We start from the raw sequence: 24,043 nt of genomic DNA on the forward strand, positions 1-24,043 counted from the left end.
CTAGGGCATTCTTGGAATTTTTTCCAAGATGGCTGCCTCTCATTGGAGGTCCTAAGAGTCCATTTCGTACACAACCAACCTCGTACACATTTAGAATTGGTTAAAAAAATCAGAGTTTTCTCGGTTGGCGCAGTTTCCCGCCGACCGAGAATACTCGGCTGGCACAGTTAAGTGGTTAAATTATAGCGCTAGACACGAAAACAGCTATTAATGTATTGCGCAGTTTAAGGGCTAAGAGTCCGTTGTGCTTGATGACAATCAACTCTGGCTCCATTCTTTGCACAGTGCTGCATAATGGTGTTGTTGCTTCTGTGTTGGTGGTGTGCAAGCCAGGCGTAGCACAAGAGTACTGGGGTTGCATTTACCTATGGCCACCTTCTCTAGTGCCTTGTAAGTACTACCCCTGCGGCCTAGGATTATCATCCACTGAGCCATTCGGGAACTGCTGAATGGTTCTGTGGTCGCTCGGTGATTGTGGCCCATGGGGTTCAGCTGGGATGGTTCTTTCTCCTGTTTGCCCTTGGGTAGGTAATCTTGAGATTATTTTTGGGCTTAGCATCCCTGCAGCCCGGTCCTTGATCAGGCCTCCTTTTTGTTACACACCCCCAGGAAGCAGCCCATAGTAGCTGTCTAACCCCCCAGGTACCTATATACTGCTAGGTGAACAGAGGCATCAGAGTGAAAGAAACTGCCCGTTTGTTTCCGCCTCCACCGGGGGATTGAACCCGGAACTTCAGGACTACGAATCTGAAGCATTGTCCACTCAGCTATCAGGCCCCCTGACAGGTAGGAGGGGGTTTTATCCCTGGCTGGGGCGAGGGGTACTGTGTAGCTGTCTGATATACGCATAGCGATCTGTTCCCCTGGAGACGTTGGGCTTTTGTGAGTTTATCTTTTGTTTTTGTTTTGTTTTGTCTGGTGAGAGTCTGCCTTGTGTGGCTGTAGGACCACTTGTATGATTTTGGTGGCCCTCCACTAGGTGCACATGCTTGCACACGTCACAATGGGTCAGCTTTTAGTTTGTTTGCTTGGTAGCTCTGAGATAACCAGCTAGCAGTACCTTGCCTTGGCTTCCCTTAGCAGTCAGCCTGAGGGCCCTGGGAACCCCCATTGGGGCTCATTGGTCTGATGGAGGTGACCTCTGAGTCCCACCTCGCTGTGTGCGAGTTTGAAGGTTGCTCTGTCTCCTTGTATCAGGGTGACACTCACCGTCTTTGTCTCTGCCATACTGCCTGTTGGCTCCATGACACTTTTGACCCGGAATCCTGCGAGTGGTGTTCCTTGCTTGGACTCCAATTCACTCTGTCTACTGAGATTGATATTTGGGTGCAGGCAGCTTCAGCATTGCATGTGGGTTTAGGTTGCTGCAATACACGAGGTTGGTTGCCTTCCTGGATGCCCCGCAGCTGCCCCGCTTTGGTTATAGGGACCCGGACTTTGGGGGGGGGGTGTTAGTCTCCTTGACTTTGGTTTTGTCCGTGCCCCCTAGTCCTTTCCCTGCTGTAGTTCATCCTGTTCCCCCCCCCCCCTCTCCCAGCTCCCAAACGTTTGAGGGTTTTGAAGTAAGGGCAGAATTTGCCTGGTGGTAAAACTCGGGTAGTTTTGGGGATTGCCCCCTTCCGGTTCGACTGCAGAGGCATTCGAGCCTGTTCCTCCTGCCAGAGCTTTTGGGTTGCGCCAGTGGGCCCCTTTCATCCCTGCCTTTTCTCCAGAGGCAAAGGGTTTGGAGGACTGGTCGGCACCGGGTCCTGTCATGGAGGATCCCAGAGCTAGGGAGGAATTGACTTGGGGGGGGGGGGGGGGGGGCTTGAGCCTCGTTTGACCCTGCTCAGGTGTTGGTACCCTCGGCGTGGGGCTTTTTGTGTTGGGGGGAGTGGTTTTCCTATCTTCCTTCCCTGTACGATTTTGATATGAGTTTGACTCCTTTCCTGGGTTCGGTTCCGGGTTCCCTCCTTCTGGAGGTTTTCGGCTTTTCGCATCCCACGGAGGGAAGTGTGGGAGGCTCTTGCAGCTTACCTCCTGTGAGACCCTGATTACGCCTCGATAATGGATCCTTCTTTTGAGTTTGGTTCTTCTTTTCCTTACTGGACGGGTTAAGAGGTGCCAGAGTCTTCCTGGCTGGTAGACCGCCCCTTGTTTTTGTTGGGGGCTTGGCAATCGTTCTGTTAGACCCTGCACGCTTGAATGGCGGGAGTTGACTATGGTCATTCAGGTTTACCTGGGGGGGGCGGGTTTGAGCACCTCAATGCGTGCTTATTCACCCCCGTCCTTCCTCGTGATGTCGGCCAAGGTGCAGGTTCCCTCCCTTTTTGCATCTCTAGTGGCCAAGGATTTGCGCCCGTGGGCATTTGGCTTCGGTCTTGCGTTTCTTTTCCCTGCTGGCGCTGTCTTCGGACTGGCTCGAGGAGGATGTGGGGGGAGCTGGGTTCCGAGCCGGTTTCCAGTGCGCTTGTCTTGGCAGCTCGGGTGTTGGCTGCCTTGTTAAAGTTGTATGCGCTGATTCTGAAGGAGGCAGTGTCTCAGTTTTTTGTTTCTCGCCTCGCGTGTCGACAGGCGGTGCTCGTCCACTCTTTGGAATCTACTTGGGCTTTGGCTCTTAGATTTTCATCCCCATTTTGTCTGTTGATGTTTGCTGAGTCTGCAGTGGTGCATTTTCTGCAGGTGGCTTCGTCTAGTTGCCAGCCTATGTTGAACCTGTTGGTTCTTCAGGTGGCCTTGGTGGTCCTGCCCGGAAGGGTTGTGCCAGGGCTCGGGGTTCCTTTGGTTGTCGTAAGCCAGTAGTGCCAGATTCGGGGCCAGCTCCTCCTGCAGTGCCATGGCATCTGGTCGATCTCCTCCTTCGGGGAGATTGGGACTGGCAGGGCAGGCCTCTTCCCATGTGCTCTGTCTGGTCATCCTGGAGTGGGTTCGCTTGGGCGTGGGCAAAATGACGGTGTCCTTCAGATGGGCTTCCCGTCTGTTTTCAGTTCCGAAGCGGGACTGTGCAGATCTGCGATTCATTCTGGACTTGTCCCGTCTGAACCCCTGGGTCTTTTGCCCCTCCTTTCGGATGGCTGCTCTGTCTCAGGTCCAGCTGTTTTTGAGCCAGGTGCTTGAATGGTGTGTCTGGACCTCCGGGACTCATATTGGCACATCCTCATTCACCCGGGTTTAGGGACTGGCTCGGTTTCGTCGTGGGGCGACAGGCTTACCGCCTCCATTGCCTTCCATTCGGTTTGAAACTGGGACCTTGCGTTTTCACATGCCTTACCTGGGTTGTGGCGATCCGTTTGCCTCTGTCAAGGGCCCTGGTTCTGACTTACCTCGATGACTGGCTCGTCTGGGCTCTCAGCCAGTCCGCATGTCTGCTCACCAGGAATTTGGTTATTTTCAAGCTCGCCGGGTTTGGGTTCTTGGTGAATTGGAGGAAGTCTCCATTTGGTTTCCTCTCAGGTTCGGACTTGGCTGGGTTTTGTGTTGGACTCTCGGACTGCTTCCTTCTCTCTCTCTCTCGCGGCGTTGTTGTGGCTGCAGTCCCGCCTTCGACTGTTCATGCAGCTGTGCGGGAGTCTGAATTTTTCCATTCTGGTCTATACATTAGGTCAGATCTGGCTACAGTGGTTGTTCTGGTTACTTCGGGGACATCCCTTCCACCGCTTTCGCGATCGCAGGGTTCGGATCCCAGGGGCCTTGTGTCGTCTGCTGCATTGCTGGCTTCCTTGCTGGCTGGGGTTTTGTGACCAGTGCTCACCAGGACAGCCAGGGTCAATGGGATCCGTCCTTCCATTGGGCCTCGCAGCATGGCACGGGAGTTTGTGGCATTAGCTTCAGAGAGTTCGTGTCACGAGCGACACAAACTCTCTGAATGGAGCAATGATCTAGCTCCATTCGGACTGCTCCCCTGTGGTTCCTTGTCTGAACCACGGGGGTTCGATACAGTCGTTGGCTCTTTGGGGCTGGTCGCGTCTGGTAACTCGTCTGCTGAGTTCTCAGGGTTTAGCTCTCCTGGCTGTTCACGTTCAGGGGGTGTCAAATGTCCTGGCGGATGGCCTGTCTCGGTTCATTCCCCTTTCCACAGAACGGACGATCAACGCAGACTCGCTCAGTTGGCTCTGCCGGATGTACGGGCGCCCGGAGGTGGACCTCTTCGCATCAGTGTGGTCGAAGCATCTTCAAGTGTATGTGGCACCTTTTCCTGACTGCGAGGCCATCAGGGTCGATGCATTTCGGCTGGACTGGTTGAGGTGGGGTTACCTGTACATCTTCCCACCGGTTTGGTTGTTGCCATGGGTCCTGGCTCACTTGGAGACTTACCAGGGAAGAATAGTCCTGTTGGCCCCTTGGTGGCCTGCCCAGCCCAGGTTTCAGGCTCTGATTGCTCGATGTCTAAATCCGAGGGTCTTCCTGCAGCTTTGCCTTTTTCAGCAGATCAGTCCGGTACAGTACATGGCTGGTTCGATCTTCTCCTCGAGTCTTCGCGTCTGGCCTTTTTGACAGATTTATTATCACTTGTGTGGTAATCGGGTGGCTACGTTATTGGTGTCCCACCTACGAATTTTGTCTCGATGGCAGTATGAAGTTTCCTGGTGGTCCTTTCCACACTTTGTGTCTTTGTAGGTTGTCTTTGATTTCTAATCAGGTTGTTTTGTCCTCTCTCTCTCGGTTGTTTCAGGACCGCCATCCTATGCCAAATACTGTCGCCTCATATTGTGTCGTGCTGGCGGAGCCACTTCGGCTTGCGTTCGGAGTGGGTCGGTCACTTCTGCTCTGTTCTGCAAGCTTTCTTGGGCGTTGTTTCACCTCCCGGCCTGCCCATGCGCCGCCTGAACCGTCCTGGTCATTGGACCGTGTTCTCTCTTTTTCTCTCTTCTCCTAGGTGTGCTCTTGCTTCTGTCTTCGCCTCGGTTTGTTGTGGCCCCCTTCGGTTCAGGACTGTTTTTCTAAGGCTCTTGTTGGCATTGGTCTCTGGGGGGTCAGGTCAGGGAGCTTCATGCTCTCCTCCAGTGTAGGGGTTTCTACACTTCCGGTCCTGGTGGTCGTTTTGTTCATTTGAAGCCGTCTTCCTTTTCTGGCTAAGAATGAGTCTGCTGCTTTCTGAAAGAGTTCTTGGGTTGTTGATGCTTAGATAGTTCGGCCGGGGTGCATTGTGTTTTTTGTCAGGTTGCTGCTCTTCGCCGTTATTTGCGCGCCACGGCCTCCATGGCAAAGGACGCGCTTTGAGTGGACCCAGATTCCCTTCTTCCCTGTTCCAAGGTGCAAGTCTCCCAGGTTGTCCGCAGGATTATTTGTTCCAGCTAGCCTGCGGTCTATCCCCGTGCCCACGACGTTGATTAGTTCGTGGCTTTGGCTGCTATTTTTGGTATGTCTTGGGCTGACATTCGGGCACAGGGTTTTTGGAGGTCAAACAGGGCATGTGTAGACTTGTGTTGCAGGTTGCAGCCAGTTGTCTAGACTTCAAGTTGAGAAGGAAGTAGCGGCCGCCTCCCGGGTAAGTTCCTTTTCAACTGTACCTATGGTTAGGTAGCTCCGGGGAGCCGAAGGGGCTCTCCACGGAAAACCAGCATTGAATGTAATGAAACTACATTTTCTGGGTGAGACCCGGACGCTCCCGGCATCCCTCCCTCCGGTCGGCGGTTTGTTCGCGTTTTTTATATTCAGCCTTTGAACTGAGGAGGAATAGCTGGCACAGAGGTCTGGGGACCCACCCCTTTCCCCTCCTGGGGAGGGGGGGGTGGGTGGGAGTTGCATGGCGGCTGTGGTGGCGTCATGCTTGTTTGCTTGTTTTCAATTGGGGAGTTCTATTTGCTAGTTCGGCTTTCGGTTTGCAATTTTTTAACCAGATGTAGTTTTTGGAATTCCTATCTTTCTGGGTGCCTTACCTGGTAGATGGCAGACATAGACTGCTTTCAATTACATGGGGGTGTCTCTAAGCCGTTGCTCCTCATGCCTCATCTGAGGGGGCCAGGTTCTGGCACTGGTCTCTAGTAGGCCTAGAATCACATCGATTGACTCTTGCCATGGTCTAATATATGTACATCAGTCCGGTAAAACTCCGGGAAACCTCCAGGTCTCGCCCAGAAAATGGGGTTCCATTATTTTCAACGCTGCTTTTTTTATTTATTTAACAAATTATCCTCATTTACATTCTTTTTCAACATACTCCCTATGCATATTTTACCAAACTAGATGACAATTTTGCTTAATTTATTTAAATAAATTATTATTGTATTAAAATACTGTAACTAATGTATTCTACTCTCGTTACAGGGTGGACTAGTATTTGTGTGTGGTTCCCGGGATGGACTAATGACTGTCACTGGCCGCAAGCACAATACAGATGACATCATTGCCACAGTCTTGGCAGTAGAACCAATGAAATTTATTTACCGAGGTCGTATTGCTGTGTTCTCCCATAGAGTTTTAAGGGATGAAAGAATATGTGTTATAGCTGAACAGAGACCAGATTGCTCAGAAGAGGAGGTTAGTATGTGATATTATTGTACAGTACATTTCAATAATTTTGCTTTAGTCAAATAGATCCTAAAATGAATGATAGAAAAATAATTTGCTTTTCAAATAGTATTGATTAGTTATCTTGGTAGTTATAAACTAATTTTACTGAATGGTAAAACATGTGAAGGAAATTCATTGTAATAGGATGTGTCACTTCTTGTTGCCTTCATTCACCAAAATGATTGTTCTTCGCTATCCTATTGAGTTGCTTCCTAAAACCAGGATCCTACTGACTACTAGATAGGATCTGGCATAGTAAGGGCAAGTTAACACTCTTCACCAGCACTGGATAACTTTTCAAGAATATTCAGTCCCTTCCAGAATATAAACATAATGCATTACAAAAACTTGAGGGACCTTCCTGCTACAGCTAGGCATCAAAGATTCTTTAGTTAACCCTAGTTAACTTTTGAATATCTCACTAAGTCATTACTTCTAGCCACCACTAGTGGCAACATTATTGTCACAACAATTAAAGCCCTTCATCCTAAACTCGCATATTGTCCTGACTTACATCAGCTGCAGGTTGTGTTAGAAAGAGTTATCTTTCTCTTTCATGAAGATAACCATTCTCGATACAGTATTTTGGGCATCAATGCCCACACTCTTTGACCAACCATCAGGATGATCACCCTGCTCGTTTCACCAAGTGGGTTTGGATAAGTCTTGACTCAGTTCTTTGATCTTCATGATGCTTATTGGCACAGGCCTATCCAGTATCCACCCAAGATTCAGGGACTGGTTGAAGTTCCAGGTTGGTTACTTCACCTTTGCACTTTTCCCAGAACTTAATCTTCACAGAATCAACATTTTGGTGTGCCTCAATGACTGGCTCATTTGGACTCATGAGTTGTTATGCAAAAGACCATACCCAGAAGGAAAAGAACCAAACCCAAGATAACAAGAACATACCGATGGGCTGACAAGTCCTACAAAGAGATCGTAAATAACTGTATACCAAGCTAACCAGACCATCCCAGAATCCATCCAAGACACAGTGACTGAGAAGAGCCATGGAGGAGAAACAGATCCATGAGCACCTAAACTAGAGGGGGGCTGAGGACCACCACCAATGTTGGCCCAGAGAGATTACGAGGAGCTGGCTCAGAGAAACCGGCCCTAAGGGAAGCCTACCGCAACCAACAAAAGGCAAGGCCCCAGCCCAAGAAACGAAAGCACGGGCAACCACAACATGCTGGCATGCTTGACTAGTCAACAAGAAGTCAACAACTGCTTTTTGAAGAAGGGAAGAAAACCACTTGGGCAAAGCCTCTGAAACCGGCACTGCAGGTAACATAGCTCCAACACCCAGCACCGAAGGCAAAACATCCAGGCTGCTGTGAACAAGGGGGAAGGGGAGCCCCTCCTGTTCCTCCTGTGAACAGGAGTTAGTGTATAGTTATTTTACAAAGATAAACATGCTTTAATTATAAAAATTGGGTGTCCTAGAAATATGTAAATCAGATCATTTGTATGAATAAACAGAAGACTGTTGTCAGACACAAGAGTTCTCAATTTAAGACACTTTTTGGAATTTAACTTTATTGTGACAATTCATGAATCTGTTTCCTTAAATCCACTGTTCTTGGAATTTGTTTTCCTCATGTTTAGATTCAATGTGGGGAGGTGAAGCTTTGTTGTGTGATGAGTGCTGTCACAGGTATTTGACTAGGGCATGCATCTTGATGGTTTCTTTGATACCAAGTTGTGCCTGGAGTTGTTATTAGTTCGATGAATGGTAGCTATATCTGATCTTGTGTTTGTGGTGGGTTATTTTCCATAAGCATTGCACAATTTCATTATGTTAAGGATGTTGGTCACATGACAAAATTAGCACCACACATGCATCTACTGTACATATTTTGTTTTATTTATTCCATTATTTTGTATTAAAATACTGTGTATAATTTACTGAGTGCTATATTTGTATATATATATACTCAATATTTATTTTCTTTCACAGAGCTTCCAGTGGATGTCTAGAGTGCTTCAAGCAGTTGATAGCATCCACCAAGTGGGCATATACTGCTTAGCACTTGTACCACCAAATCACCTTCCTAAAACACCACTTGGAGGGATCCACTTATCAGAAACACGCAAGAAGTTCCTGGAAGGGTCATTGCATCCGGCCAATGTTCTGATGTGCCCGCACACCTGCGTCACCAACCTGCCCAAGCCCCGGGAGGTTCATCACGGTAATTGTAATGATATCCCTGTATATTTTTTAATGTTCAATTTTTGTAGTAGTAATCTATTTAAATTTCAAATGTGCATTATGTAGAAAGAACTTTGCATGTTGACTGCTCCAGTAGAGACTTGTAAGAGCTTATATAATTTCTTTAATTAAAGATGATACCATCAGTAAAAAGTTTTGCAACATCTTCATATACATGCCAAATTTTAAAGCTAATGAAATACTTTTTTTTCTTTTTTTTTTGTATACTTTCTGCAATAAACACGGTGACACATCATGTGTATACTCAAACTAATATTTGGTAAGCTAACTATTGAGAACTCTTGTTTAGAATTCTGAATGTTGCACATGAAGTAGTCAGACTGTTAGGAGGTTCTCCTTCCAGTTTTTTCTTTAACTTAACTCAGCTTTCATCTTCTTAAATTCATTTACTTTAGCTTAGTTTGCTAACCTGATTGATTGTTTATATTGTAGTCCTGTTTTCTGGCATTCACTCACTTTCAAAACATAGTGCAGTCTTATATTGATTACATCTACATCCAAATTTTTTTTAATAATTTCATAAATTCATTAGCTTAGAATTTTCATTTGATTTGCAAGCTGTATTGATTGCGAATCTTAAAGTTGGTTTGACCAGCTTGGAGTAGCATCAAGCAGATCAAATTTAAAACATTCTTCCAAGAATTTTGTGTGATGAGAGAAGTTTGGTAGATTGAATAGTGAGGTGACATCAACATCCAAGGACAGACATATGTTTAACCATTGCTCATTAAAACAAATTTAGAGAATGTTTAGATAACTATGTAATATATTATGTTGAATCTCCCAGAAGGAATATAATACTTTGTCCATGCTGGTCTTTAGTCATGCAGCCTTATTTAGAAGTGGAATTATTTTTGACTTTACTGAATTCTCACTCTACAAAACATAAGATGATGACCAAACCACACACCAGAAGATGAAGAAACGACAACATTTCGGTCCCTCCTGTACCATTATCAAGTTGTATATTTCAGCCAAGACATATTGATATGCCCCATCATTATATGGCTCTGTGATACTTTAATATAATGTTGTCTTATTTTAAAATTGTGTATACAGTTTTTAAAGGGACCGAGCCACTTATTCTGTATTTTCTGTGGGGAGCCCTGTCGGCTCCCTGAAGCTACCCAAACTGCCATGTGCCATATTAGTTGATGTCATCAATACCTGAAGTTGTGTGTGCCTACCAGAGACCAGAGCCAGAACCTGGTCCGCTCAGAGAGGTGCATGGAGCAATGGCTATATGAGCACTCTACATTTAGAGTTTGTCATGTCTTCCATCGACTGGGATGCCACCAGAAAGGTAGGCGAAAAAATACGAACCATGTGTGGCCTCTGGTATGCTGGGCTGCATGCGCCAAGGGTTACCTTCCTTAGGTGCCTGGTAAGTACTTCCTTTGCATTCTTGGGTTATCTTCCCTGGGACATTTGGGTCTCACTCCCGTTTGAAGGCTTCGTCGCTTGGTGGTGTTCTCGCCCTTGGGGTATGTCGGGGGTCTTGGGCTTCCCGTCTTGCCCTGGGTAGGGAGTATGTTTTGAATTGGGTGGGGCGCACTGCGGTGGCTGACGATTCTCTCTGGCGGGCAGTTTGTTTGTGTGTGTTACTTTGGGGGCTTTCGTTTTGTTTAGTTTTTAGCATATTCGCTTGCTATTGGCAGAGGGTGAGGTCTGTTTAACTTCCCATTAGGCCTACCTAGGTTGTGTTGGGGTGGTCCTCTGTTGCCCTGAGGTTTCACGGCATCTTCTGGTTGTCAGTTTGCCTTTCAACAGAGTTTACTGGCTTAGCTAGCCCAGTGCCTGGGCTTCCCATAGGGCTAACATACCCTATGAGCCCCTGGAAAACCCTGTTGGCTCGGGGGTACCATAGATGCATCTTCCTAGCCCTGCCTTGCCTTGTGCGATGCTGAAGGTTGTTCGTTGCCACTGCCTCATGGTGACAATCACCATGAGGCAGTTATGTTGCCTGTTGAGTCAGTGACACCTATGACCTTGAGCCTTGCAGGATTTGTTCTCCGCTTGTTATTCAGTTTACCCATTCCTTGTCTGTGGATGTTAGGGGTCAGGCAGCAGCTTCGTTGCATACTAGGTTTTCTTGCAACACGCCAGGTTGGTTGCCCAGTTGGTAGCCCTGGAGCTGCCCTGCTTGGTTTTTAGGGTCCAGGTTTAAGGGCGTTGGTTCTTTCCACCGTGGTTCAGTCCATGCCCTTGCTTCCTTCCCAGGTGGGGTGTTGGTCACCCTGCTCCTTTCCGCTGCTTCCAGCTAACAAACGTCTGAGGGTTTCAGGGTCGGGGCTGGGGTTCACTTGGGATGAGGCTCGGGTAGCTTCAGGAATTGCCCCTTCTGATCCGGGGATAGAGGTTGAGCCTGATTTCCCAGCCGAGGCTTCAGTGTCGATCCAGCAGGCTCCTTTCCTTGAAGTTTTTCCTTTGGACTCCTCCTTTTTTTTCAAGGACAGTGGGCGGGGATTAGGGTTCTACCCCAGGACCTGTATCAAGGGTTCCCGGGGCTAGGGGGAAAAATACACTTGTTGCCCCTGCTTGAGCCTTTGTGCCTTCTGGGCTGGGGTTGTCGGGGTGGGGGTTTTCGTCTCCTCCTTCCCTTCTGCTTTGGTATACCATATTTGCCGTCGAGAATTACGGTCCCTCGCGTTGGGCGCGTCCATCTTTGGTTTGGATGTTTTGTGGTGGTTTCATTTTGTTTTGGTAGCCATTTTGCTCTTCTGGAAGCACTTCCACGCCCAGCCGCTGGGCGGCGCTGCGGGTTGTATTTACATTTGGCTGTTGAGCATTTGCGCTCACTTTTTTTTTTCCAATTAGTTCATGCGCTCTTCTTGTTATTGGTGACTGTCATTCCCTTTGGTGTGACATATCTCTGGTTTGGGTTATGCCTTCTTTGTTAAGGGTGGGGGAGGTGCACGGACTGCTAAGCTTTTCTGCATCCCTGCTGTGGTGTAGTTGGTTGTTTTGGTACGTTTGTCCAAAAAGGTACGTTGGTTTGTTTGGGTTTTTGCACTTTTGGAGCTCCTGCAGTTCTCAGTTTGTAGCCTTCACTTCAGCCCTGCCTCCTGCATTCCCTTTCTTTCCTCCTCTGCCTCTGGCCAAGTTTTTTTCTTGTCTCTGTGGCTCCTTTGGGTCCTCGGTTTCCTCCCGTGTCCCTTTCTAGGTGTTCTACTCGTCTCGAGATGTCCATCTTTCCCTGCTCTGTCTTGTCTACAATGACACATCTGGATTTATTTTATCTTCCTCAGGAAGTTTTAGGTCTTGGGATTCCTTTCAATCCCCTTGGTAAGTGTTGTTTGCTTTCACTCCATTCTTCTGGATGCCTGTGGGCTGCTCCAAGCAACTGCGTGGTAGATCAAGCTGTCACAAGTCAAGCCTGGCCTTGGGCTGGGCTTGGGGAGTAGAACAACTCCCAGAACCCCATCAAGCAGGTATTAAGCAGGTAAGCCTCAGCTGCGATGTGTACTTTCCACAAGTCCCACCATGGTTACGCTCCAGCTGCTGCATGCCAGTTTGTCTTGTATCTTTATATTCAAGGCGTCGTACTGTGTGTGTGTTTCCCTGGGGACGTTTGGGTGGTGACCATGTCTCCCGGTCTTGTGTTTACAGACTGTTGTCGTTGGGTGGTTTTGTTTTTTCTGGGTATCGGTTTTAGGCCCAGTGTCCTTGCCCTGTGTGCTTGTCCGGCTCCCATGCCTCCAGGCCTCGGTATCCTGTTTGTTTTCTGGCCGTTTTAGCCGTGGAGCTCTTTTATCAGGGTTCTTAAAAAAAAAAAGGAATGACATTACTACATTATTCACTGACCACCTACTGAACCTTCGTTCCCGTGGTGCTTCCCTACCTCCATATTTCCGCCAGCAAATGTGGTAGATAGGGCTCACCCTGGGTTCGTTTTCGGGTAAACTAGGGTTCCTTGAATTTGTCTTTAGGAGGTTTTCTTTCTCTCGGATTCCCTTTAAGGGATTTGGGAGGCCCTTGGCATATGCCTCCAGCGAGACCGGGATTCACCTCTGTGTTAGTTCCGGTTTTCTTTAGGTTCGATTCCTATTCTCCTGATATGAGGCCGTTCAAGGTTCTGGTGCCTTCCTGGCCGGCAGCCTGCTTTGTTGACTGGTTGGTGTGGGTTCCTGGCCGGTTTGTGTGTCTGCTAGATAAGGATCTGGTTCTTTCCCAGCTTGCTTGGTTTGGGTTCCTGGTGAATTGGCGGAAGTCCCAGTTGGTTCCTTCTCAGGTTCAGACTTGGCTGGGCCTTATGTGGGATTCACGGATTGCATCCTTCTCGCTCCCTTCTGTGGCGTTGTTCCGGTTGCAGTCCCGCCTTCAGCTGTTTTTGGGGGACCCAAGTCACTTTGCAGTTGCTCTGGCAGTTGTGCAGGACCCTGGACTTTGCCATTCTGGTTTCCCCGCTTGGTAGTGTTTGGCTTCGGATGCTGTTCTAGTATCTTTGGGGCAGCCCCCTTTTGCTTCTCTCGTGACCTCTGGGTCACGAGAGAAGGGTGACCTCTGGGTTACCCTGGTGTCTTTACATCGGGTGCCGAGTCACTGCCTTCTTTTTCGGGGGTTTTGGGGTTCGGTGCTGTGGCGCCTTTTCCTTCACAATGCTAGATGTGTTCGCTGATGCCTCGTCCCTTGGCTGGGGCTTTGTGACCAGTGCTCACCAGGCTGGCCAGGGTCGTTGGGTTCCATCCTTCCGTTGAACTCACAGCATGGTGCGGGAGCTGGCGGATGCGTGGCTGGCGTTGCAGTGGATGCGGCTTTCTTGAAACTTTCAGATCCGGCTCCATTTGGATTGCACCTCTGTGGTTCATTGTCTCAACTAGGGAGAATCTCTGCAGTCCATGGCTCTTTGGGGATGGTCACTTCGAGTGGCTCTTCTGCCGAGTTTTCAGGGTTTAGCTCTCTGCACCGTTCACATTCAGGGCGTGTCCAACATCCTGGCAGATGGCCTGTTGTGCCGTCCACTTCCCTTGGTCTTTCCACCATTTCCTTTCTCCTTCATATGGTTTCATCTGTGTTTTGAAGGTTGTCTTGTCATTTCTTTTGATGCTTTCGGGACCAGCATCCTATGCTGAATACTGTCGCTCCTTATTGGGAGCCGTTGTTGGACCTGCACAGCTTGCAATCACCGTGAATGTTATGTCTGCTCTGTTCCGCAAGCTCTTGTTCATTTTTCACCTCCAGCCTTGCTCATGCGCCACCTAAGCTGACTTGGTGTTTGGACTGGGTTCCTTTCTTTCTTCTTCTCGGTTTGTTGTGGCCCCTTCAGTTCTTGATTACTTTGAGAAAGCCTTGTTTATGTTGACTTTAGCTCCAGGGGGGGAGGGGGGGGAGCTTCATGCTCTTCTCTGGCTCGAGGCTTTCTGTTCTTTTTGGTCCTGGTGGTCGTTTTGTTCGTTTGCTGCCTTCTTCTTTTCTGGCGAAGAATGAGATGGTGGGCTTCCAGAGGGGTTTGTTGGTTGTGGAAGCTTGGTTATTTTGGCCAGGGGTGCATCATGTGCTGTGTCAGGTGGTGACTTTACGTCGCTACCTGCGAGTCACTGGTTCTGTGACAGTGGACGCGCTGTGGGTGGATCCGGTTTCCCTGGTTCCCTGTTCTAGGGCTTGTGTGTATCAGGTTGTCTGCAGTGTCATTAAATCTATCCAGCTTGCGGTTTACCCTAGTACCCATAATGTGCAGAAATATGCTACTCTTGCAGCTGTTTTTGGTATTATGTCTTGGGTCGACATTCGGGCATGTGGGTTATGGAGATCGAACAGGGTCCTGGCCACCAGGTATCTCATGAATGTCTCAGGCCCTCTCCGGCCTTGTTTTACGTTGGGGAGCCTGTTGTGGCCGTCAGTCTCTACTTCGCCTTCAGACCTGCGGTGCTGCTGCCTTCCTGTTAAGTCTGTTTTTTACTTATGTGGGTGGTTTGCTTTAGGGAGCTGACAGGGCTTCCCACAGAAAACCAGCATTGAATGTAATGAAATGCCATTTTCTGGGTGAGCCCCGGAGACTCCCTGACACCCTCCCTCCCTCTCTTCCCCCGGTTAGCGGTCTTCATCGTTCAAGAACTAGAGCCAGCAGCTGCTGGCTCACCTGAGCTGGCTTCCTCTCCACCCTTCGGGAATGGGGGTAGCCCTAATGAGCGGGAGCGCTAATGTGCGGGAGTGCTGATTGGATGAAGTGTTGCTTGTTTGTTTTCTTCTTGGGGGAGTTCTTTTGCTCTTTTCGGACACAGGTCACATTTTTCACCAGATTGTGGTCTGTTTTGTTTTGCCTATCTTTCTGGGTGCCTCCCTGTTCAATGGCAGTTATGACATACTCTAAATGTAAAGTGCACATATGCCATTGCTTCCTGAGCCTCTCTGAGAGGCCAGGTTCTGGCTCGTGGTTCCCGGTAGACATAAGGACTCCTGTGACTGATGACCCTAAACTAATATAGTACATAATGGTTCGTTTAGCTTCAGGGAGCCTCTGGGGCTCGCCCAGAAAATGGCATTTCATTACATTCAACGCTGGCTTTTTCTTTAAACTATTTAGATTATTGTTTGTTTTTTCCAATGATATCAAAGACATTAATTTGCAGTAATCTTTGTTTAAAGTGTTAAAAATAATAATACAAATGAATCTTTCCTTAGTATCCATGCTACCATGCTTAGGTTTTAAAGGCTAAATATAAAAATATATTTCTTTATTATATTTATTTATATATACAAGAGTTTTTACATTCTTGTACAGCCACTAGCACGCATAGCATTTCAGGCAAGTCCCTAATCCAAATATTCCCTGGAATTCGATCTGCCAAATCATTTAACACCCAGGTACCCATTTTACTGTTGGGTAAACAGAGGCTACAGTTAAAGATTGGCACCCAGTAAATCCTCCCTGGCCAGGATACAAACCCAGGCCAAAGCGCTCGAGAAATGCCTGGTGAGAGTTTTACCACTACATCATGAGGACTGCTGATATAAATTCAGATATAAATCTGAAAACATGTTTTAGAATCAGCATGGATCGGTCCCTTTAAAACCTCTTGGATAATACTATAGGGGCTGACACATTATTTTAATGAGTCGCCTTCTTATTGGAAAATGTTTTTTCTTTGTGACAGATTATATGAAATGAATGGGAAATTTTTTTAATCAATTCTCCTTACCCATAGTGTATGGCAGATACATTCACACAGTAATGATATCCAAACCACACCTAAGAAAAATGAGGTTGGAAGGAATCATGTGGAAATCATATGGAAATATGACTGGAAATTCTGTACATCTTGTACATTAAGTGAGGTTGATGTCTTATTTTGCTATTTTTGTAAATGGGAACATTGCCAGTATCTGTCCTTCCCAACATGACTGTGTGCAGATGACGAGTCTCAATAACGTGGCTGAAGATAGGATAACCAAACCACTCATCAGAAAATGAAGAAACAACATTATTTCGGTCTGTTCTGGCCCATTAACAAGTTGACTTTATAATGGACCAGGATGAACCAAAATGTCATCGTTTCTTTATTTTTCTGATGTGTGGTTTGGATATCATTACTGTGCGAATGTATCTGCCCTACACTATGGGTAAGGAGAATTGAGTAAAAATTGTTCCCATTCATTTCATATAATCTGATGTGTGGTTTGATCAAAATGTTGTTGTTTCCTTCCAACCTCATTGACCGAAATGTTGTTGTTTCTTCATTTTCTGATGAGTGGTTGGTTATCCTATCTTCAGCCACGTTATTGAGACTCGTCATCTGCACACAGTCATGTTGGGAAGGACGGATACTGGTAATGTTCCCATTTACTAAAATAGAAAAATAAGGCATCAACCTCACTTAATGTACAAGATGTACAGTATTTCCAAAAAAGAATTTAATAATGAAATATTCATTAATGAAAATCATTTTCTCATCGACTTCTATAGCAAAAGCCGAGATGCGTTTCAAACAAAATTTTCAAATCATGAACTTTTTACATGTGAGAAATACCTATTACAATTTATAATACAGTAATAAAACATCACAGTGTGTATATGAAATCATATACTGTATAAATAAAAGAGTGGTGTGGATTAGATAGAAGAATTGTGGTTCAGCTAAAGCCAACTGCTCTCCCTCCCTTCTACTAGAACCTAGATGCAAAAACATCCCTGCAGGTGGGCAAGTAACAATCATGCATGTTTGATCCTCGTTTCCCCCCATCCCCTTCCATCCCGTGTGAATGCGTGTCTGCCATTGCATGATGCACACATTACTTACAGCTAAACCAGATCTGTTCCGCTCCAGTCTAAGTTTTACAAGATACTCGCCCACACTTAGGTGTAGGTAGTGATGATTCCTGTTTCAAACCTCTGTTGATGTTATCTGCCCATACTCGGTTGTGGATAGTGATTTTTCCCCATTATTGCACATTTTCCCTGTCAATGTACAGTAAAATCACAAGGTTATTTTATTGTGTATTATTTACTCAATGAAAGAATATTGAGGCCATATGATGGGATCGGATCCACTTCCCTGGACTCCCAGGCACACACACTATTGACTAAACTATGATTCCTTCTAAACTCTATGTATGGTAGTACTGAAGGAGCTCTGTAATTTAGATTTTGATAAAAAAAATTTGGCCAACTCGAATGGTGGTTGGCCTAATATAATTTGGATTTCATCTAGTGTAGACAGTACGTCTGGTTGAGATGCATTTGAGCTCATCACAGTTCAGTGGGTAGTACGTGTACCTAACAAATCCAGAAATGTGGGTTTGATCCCATCGTATAGTCTCAATATTTTCTCATAGACATGTCACATTTTTGTGACTTCATTGTGCCTATTCTCATTCTGTCCCAGTATATTTCAAGCAGCTGACAATGGAAAGGATTGTGACATTCTATATCTGGATTTTAAGAAAGCCTTTGGTACTGTGCCTCATGAGAAAAATGTTAGAAAATTAGAGGCACATTGTATTAGGGAAGTTATCCTAAGTTTTATTAGAGCTTGTATTTATAAGAAATAATTAAGGCCTAGTGGGAACAGTTGTCAGTGGAGTGCCTCAGGGCACTGTCCTGGGACCTCTGTTGTTTACCATGTATATTAATGATTTACAAAGGATTGAATAGCAACATTTGTAAATATGCAGACAATCCAAACAAAAGTAGGGCTAGAAATAAATTCAGATGACTGCTAAAATCGCTACAAGACAATCTAGGAAGCCATTTTAAATGAATGAAAGATTGGCAGATCCTGTACATTGTAATACTGAAGATGTAGGAGTCTTAGCTTTAGAAATGATGATAATTACCTGATATCATCTAGATAATGTTGAAATTGCAAAATCTAAAGGAGAAAAATACCTAGCAGTCATAACTTATAGGAGTCTTAAGTCAAAAAACCAGCATTGAATGTAATGAAACGGCATTTTCTGGGTGAGACCAGGAAGTTCCCTGGTGTTATCCAGGCTGATATACATATACAGTGTGTCCTCCCTTGAACGAACGTTATGGGGTGAGGCCAATTTGTTTCACCGCGGAATTCGTTCTACCTGTCGGCCCCAGGCTGACCCTCCCTTTCATGTGAAAATAACAGGTCCACTATGTATCAACAGAGATCCACTATCAACACCTCAAAATAACAGAGGTAAAATAACATCCACTATCAACAAAACAAAACTCACCGAAAATCAATTTATTATGTATTAATCATTTTGAACATGGCACATGATAGAACAATCATTGGTAAACAATTCCATATTAAAATCATAACTTTGTGACTGTTATTGGTGGCCACAAATATGATGTAATGGCCAGGATTTCAATAAGCTAACTGTATCAGTCTATATAAATATTCATAAACAATTCATTTATTATGAATTCTTCATTTTCACTAGGGCATTTGATAGAACAGTCACTTACAAACAATTTGGAATAAAAATGCTACATATATGAGCATTATTGAATCCATTCTAACAAAATCACAATTTTCTCAACAAACTGACGAGAGGGGGGGGGGGGGGGCGGTAGTCAGGTGCGGGAAGGGGGAGGGATTTGTAGCATGTCGGCTCTAAAGGAGGTGGAAGTGGCGGTCAGACTGGAAGGCCTTGGGTCAGATGAGGCCTCAGGCCAGACCTCAGACCAGGTTTTGGGCAAGACCAGGCCTCAGGCTAGACCTCAGACCAGGCCTCAGACCAGGCGTCAGGCTAGACTTCAGACCAGGCGTCAGGCTAGACTTCAGACCAGGCCTCGGGCCAGACCTCAGACCAGGCCTCGGGCCAGACCTCAGACCAGGCCTTGGGCCAGACCTCAGACCAGGCCTCAGGCCAGACCTCAGACCAGGCCTTGGGCCAGACCTCAGACCAGGCCTTGGGCCAGACCTCAGACCAGGCCTTGGGCCAGACCTCAGACCAGGCCTTGGGCCAGACCTCAGACCAGACCTCAGACCAGGCCTTGGGCCAGACCTCAGACCAGGCCTCGGGCCAGACCTCAGACCAGGCCTCCAGCCGACCTCAGACCAGGCCTCAGGCCAGACCTCAGGCCAGACCTCAGACCAGGCCTCAGGCCAGACCTCAGGCCAGACCTCAGACGAGGCCTCGGGCCAGACCTCTGACCAGGCCATGGACCAGGCCAGACAAGGCCTCAGGCCAGACCTTAGACCAGGCCGCATGGACCAGGCCTCAGGTCAGACCTCAGGCCAGGTCTCAGACCAGGCCTAGGACCCAGGTCTTGACCGGAACTCAAGACAAAGGAGGCTAGCGGCCTCCTTACCCCTCCTAATACATCCCCTCACCACTGACACCACCATTTATTATGAATTCTTCATTTTGACTATGGAATATGATGCTATTAGAGTGGGAGGGAGGGATCCAGCAACCCCCCAAACCCCCACCCCCAATGACTCCAGGAGCAACATACTGCTACCCGGCCACACAATGCCAAGTTTGCTGTTGTTTTCTACACCTCCCAATTGTCTTAAAAATTCAGCGAAAAGGAAATGTGTTCCAACTGTTATACTGTATTATATTATGTTATTATATTATACTGTATATCATAATTTTTGTCATTATTATTGCTTCAATATGACATTTTTCTAATAAAAAAACTATTTTCATGTGTAGATAATGCGATAATTGACATCATTAAATTGACTCATGGCATCTGACGACGAGAGGAGAGTGAGTGTGGCTGGTCGCTGGTGGTCTGGTGCAGGAGGGAGGGGGGGGGGGGATGGGGCAGTAGTGGGTTGACTTTAGGGGAAGGAGGGGGGGGGGGCAGTCACCTCACTAATACAGCCCCTCACCACTTACACCACAATTTATTATGAATTCTTTATTTTGAATATGGAATATGATAGTGATGAATTACAAACAACTGAAATAGTAACATTTTCTCAGTTAATTTGGTGAAAAGCAAACAGTGAGTGAACTATCGAGGTGGAGCATGGAGGCGCCAGCCACGTGTTGCCATTTAGCTGATAACTCGGGCCTCCTCCACAGATACAACCAGCCTCCCGTGACACCACTGTTACTCCAGCTTCCCTGACAACTTCTACCACTGACAACCAGCCTCCCTTGACACCTCTATTACTCCAGCTTCCCTGCCCCTATTCTGGTGAAAACATCTCTAAAAATAGCCAAACGAGTAGACAGAACTCCCCAAATGAAAACAAGCAAACCAGCATAGAGAGAACATATACAGAGAACATATACAGCATACATAGACACGATACAGCACCTAAATTATTGGGATCGCCTCAAAGCCGTCCAAATGTATTCCCTAGAAAGAAGACAAGAGAGATATCAAATAATATACACATGGAAAATACTGGAGGGCTAGGTCCCAAATCTACACAGTAAAATGACAACGTACTGGAGTGAACGATATGGAAGAAAATGCAGAATAGAACCAATGAAGAGCAGAGGTGCCATTGGCAAAATCAGAGAACACTGTATAAACATCAGAGGTCCACAGGTTGTCCAACATCCTCCCAGCGACTATAAGAAATATTGCCGGGATAACTGTGGACATCTTCAAGAGGAAACTAGATTTTCTCCAAGGAGTGCAGGACCAACTGGGCTGTGGTGGCTATGTTGGCCTGCGGGCCGCTCCAAGCAACAGCCTGGTGGACCAAACTCTCGAGTGAAGCCTGGCCTCGGGCCGGGCTTGGGGAGTAGAACTCCCAGAACCCCATCAAGCAGATATCAAGCAGGTAGCATGATTTTACCACGTTGCCATGCTGCTGTCTGCTCAACCCCCCTTTCCTTGGGAGGGGGAAGGGGGAGCCCCAGACCTTCACCCCGGCTACACCCTTTAGTTCTTAAGGTTGGATGTCAAAAATGCAAAAAAACGCCGACCAGAGGGAGGGAGAGAGGGTTGCCGGGGAGCCTCCGGGTGTCACTCAGAAAATGGCATTTCATTACATTCAATGCTGGTTTTCTAGGGAGGAGCCCCGTTGGCTCTCCGGAGCTATGTACCCAAAGACAAAAACAAAAACGGACTTACCCTGGAGGTGGTTGGCCCTTGCTCCTCAACTCGAAGTTGAGGCGACTTGCTACAACTGCCGACTCAATGCGACACAGGCCCTACAAGGCCCCAGGAACATTGACAAGGTAGCGAGCAGCTAGGACCTTGTTCAACCTCCAAAAACCCCGTGCCCGAATGTCAACCCAAGACATGTTACCAAAGACGGCAGCCAAGGCAGCAAACTTACGAACGCCATGGGGCACGAGGATAGACCGCAGGCTGGCTAAACCTGATAACCCTGCAGACGACCTGGTAGATCTACGTCCTGGAACAGGGAAGAGGGGGAAACCGGGTCAACCCAAGCGCATTCCCGGCCACCAAAGCTGTGGCGTGCAGATAACGGTGGAGAGCCACAACCGGACACAACACATGATGCACCCTTGGCCTGACCAATCTATTATCAACAACCCAAGGACCCCTCCAAAAGGCAGCAGACACATGCTTCACCAGAAAAGGAGGAGAAGGCTGCAAACAAACAAACCTACCACCAGGACCAAAATAATAAGGAACCCCTGCGACTGGAGGAGAGTATGAAGCTTCGCGACCCGACCCCCAGAGGCCAATGCCAACAAGGAAAAGAGCCTTGGAAAAACAATCTTGAACCGAAGGAGTCACTACAAACTGATGAGAAGAAAGAAAAGAGAGAACCCGGTTAAACGATCAGGATGGTTCAGGTGGCGCATGAGCAGGCCGGAGGTGAAACAACGCACAAGACAGCTTGTGAAACGTAGCATAAGTAACATGAATACCGAACGCAAGCTGCAACGGCCCCGCTTGTGCCACACGATACGAGGCGACAGTATTCAGCATAAGATGACAGTCCTGGAACAACCACGAAAGGAAGGAAGGACAAAACAACCCCTATCAGAGACTGAAGTACACCTACTCAGAGATAGGAAATAACGGAAAGACTGCCAGGAAACTTCACACTGCTGCCGAGATGAAGCACGCAGGTGGAAGACCATCAATGAAATCACCTCAGCACCATACAAATGATGATAGACTTGAGTTAGAAAGACCAGACACGAAGATTCGAGGAGAAGAGAGAACCAACTGTGTACCGGGCAGGATGGATCTGTTGAAAGAGGCGGAGCCGTGGGGAGACCCTCGGGTTCGGACACTGAGCAAGTACCCCCTGAAATCAAGGCTGGGTCGGCCACCAAGGAGCCAGGACAACTCTCCTGGGCAGGCGAAAGAGGTATAGGTAACCCCACCTCGCTCAGTCCTGCCTGAAGGCATCTATCTCGACGGCCTCGCAGTCGGGGAAGGGCGCTATAGGGGCCAGAAGACGCCTCGACCACGCCGACGCAATGAGGTCCACTTCCAGAGGCCCGAACGTCCGACAGAGCCAACTGAACGAGTCGGCATCAACCGTCAATAACGTGGAAAAGGGGAATGAAGTGGGATGGGCCATCCGCCAGGACGTTGGACATACCCCTGAACATGAACCACCAGGTGAGCCAAACCCTGAGATCTCGGCAGATGAGGCACCCGAAGCGAATAGTCCCAAAGAGCCAAGGAGCCAAGTGACCTGAACCCACCTGAGCGACAACCACACAGCCGCGAACTCCCACACTGTGCTGTGAGCCTGACGAATGGACGGACCCCACCACCCCTGGCTGGCCTTGTGAACACTGGTCACAAAGCCCCAGCCAAGAGATGATGGGTTCGTGAACACATTGAGCAATTGCTCGGGTAGACGCCATGGCACTGAACCCCCAAAAACCCGAAGAGTAGGCCGGCGGCACAGCAACTGACACAAAGCCCACCCTGAGGCCAAACCCAGGAAGGGACGTCCTCGAAGGAACCAGAACAGCAGACGAAGCCAAACCTGACCTGGTGGGTAAACCACCATGGCAAAGGCTCCCACACAAACTCTCGAGCAATCGCTGCGTGACCCAGGAGCCTCTCAAAAAACAGGCGAAGGCAGGAATGCTGCCCGATTCAGAGCCTTCAGAGGAAGAGATAAAAAAGCGATCTGAGCGTACCATACAAGACCCAGCCAAGATTGAACCTGAGAGGGAACCAGATGGGACTTGCGCCAGTTCACCAGGAACCTGAACCCAGCGAGCTGGGAAAGAACCAAATCCCTGGCGAGCAGACATTCGGACCGGCTGGGAGCCCACACCAGCCAGTCGTCGAGGTAGGCCAGAACCCGAACACCTAAAAGACGCTGATGGGCCATGGACAGAGTAACCATCCAAAAGGAGGGGCAATAAATCCACGGGTTCAGACGGGACAAGACAAGAATGAACCTGAGGTCCACGCAGTCCCGTTTCGGAACCAGAAACAGGTGGGAAACCCACCTGAGGGACGAGGTCGTTTTGACCACTCCCAAGCGAACCCATTCCGAACTTGACGGAGCACAGGAGAAGAGGCCTGCCCTGCCAACCCCGATCCCCCGAAAGGAAGAGGGGCCACCCAACACCACTGAATGCCATGTGAAACGACCCGAAAGGCACGCAAATCATGGGTCAGGTGTGAGTAAACAGGGCGAGTATCCCTCCATACCCCCGTCTATGTGATGAACTGCGAAAGGGCCAATGCCTCTTACGAGAACCATGGCGGCACACAGATCGATCACAGCACCGACTAGAAACAGACGGTTCCAAAGACTGCGCCAGCACTGAATTTGGCACCATTTGCCTACCACAACTGGAGGAACCCTGAACCCTGGCACGACCCCTCCTGGTAGGCCCCCCCATCGAGCCCCCAGGAGAACCAACAAGTCCAACATAGGACGACAACTAGATGAAGCTGCCTAAAGATACTGTACTGCACAACTGCAGACTGCAAACAGCAACGGACAAAAAGGCGAAGACAACCTA

At 47.8% G+C, this 24,043-nt stretch overlaps 1 protein-coding gene across 1 annotated transcript in view; it reads left to right on the top strand.

Annotated features, from left to right (window-relative positions):
• Positions 1 to 24,043, top strand: part of DIP2 (disco-interacting protein 2) — a 786,376-nt gene that overhangs the window by 727,687 nt on the left and 34,646 nt on the right. Inside the window, exons 35-36 of the mRNA XM_069328749.1 lie at positions 6,247 to 6,459; positions 8,456 to 8,693. Coding sequence (XP_069184850.1) covers positions 6,247 to 6,459; positions 8,456 to 8,693 — 451 coding nt within the window. The remainder of the gene's footprint in view (positions 1 to 6,246; positions 6,460 to 8,455; positions 8,694 to 24,043) is intronic.

Source organism: Procambarus clarkii, chromosome 21 (assembly GCF_040958095.1).
Source record: "Procambarus clarkii isolate CNS0578487 chromosome 21, FALCON_Pclarkii_2.0, whole genome shotgun sequence".
NCBI classification, from domain to species: domain Eukaryota; kingdom Metazoa; phylum Arthropoda; class Malacostraca; order Decapoda; family Cambaridae; genus Procambarus; species Procambarus clarkii.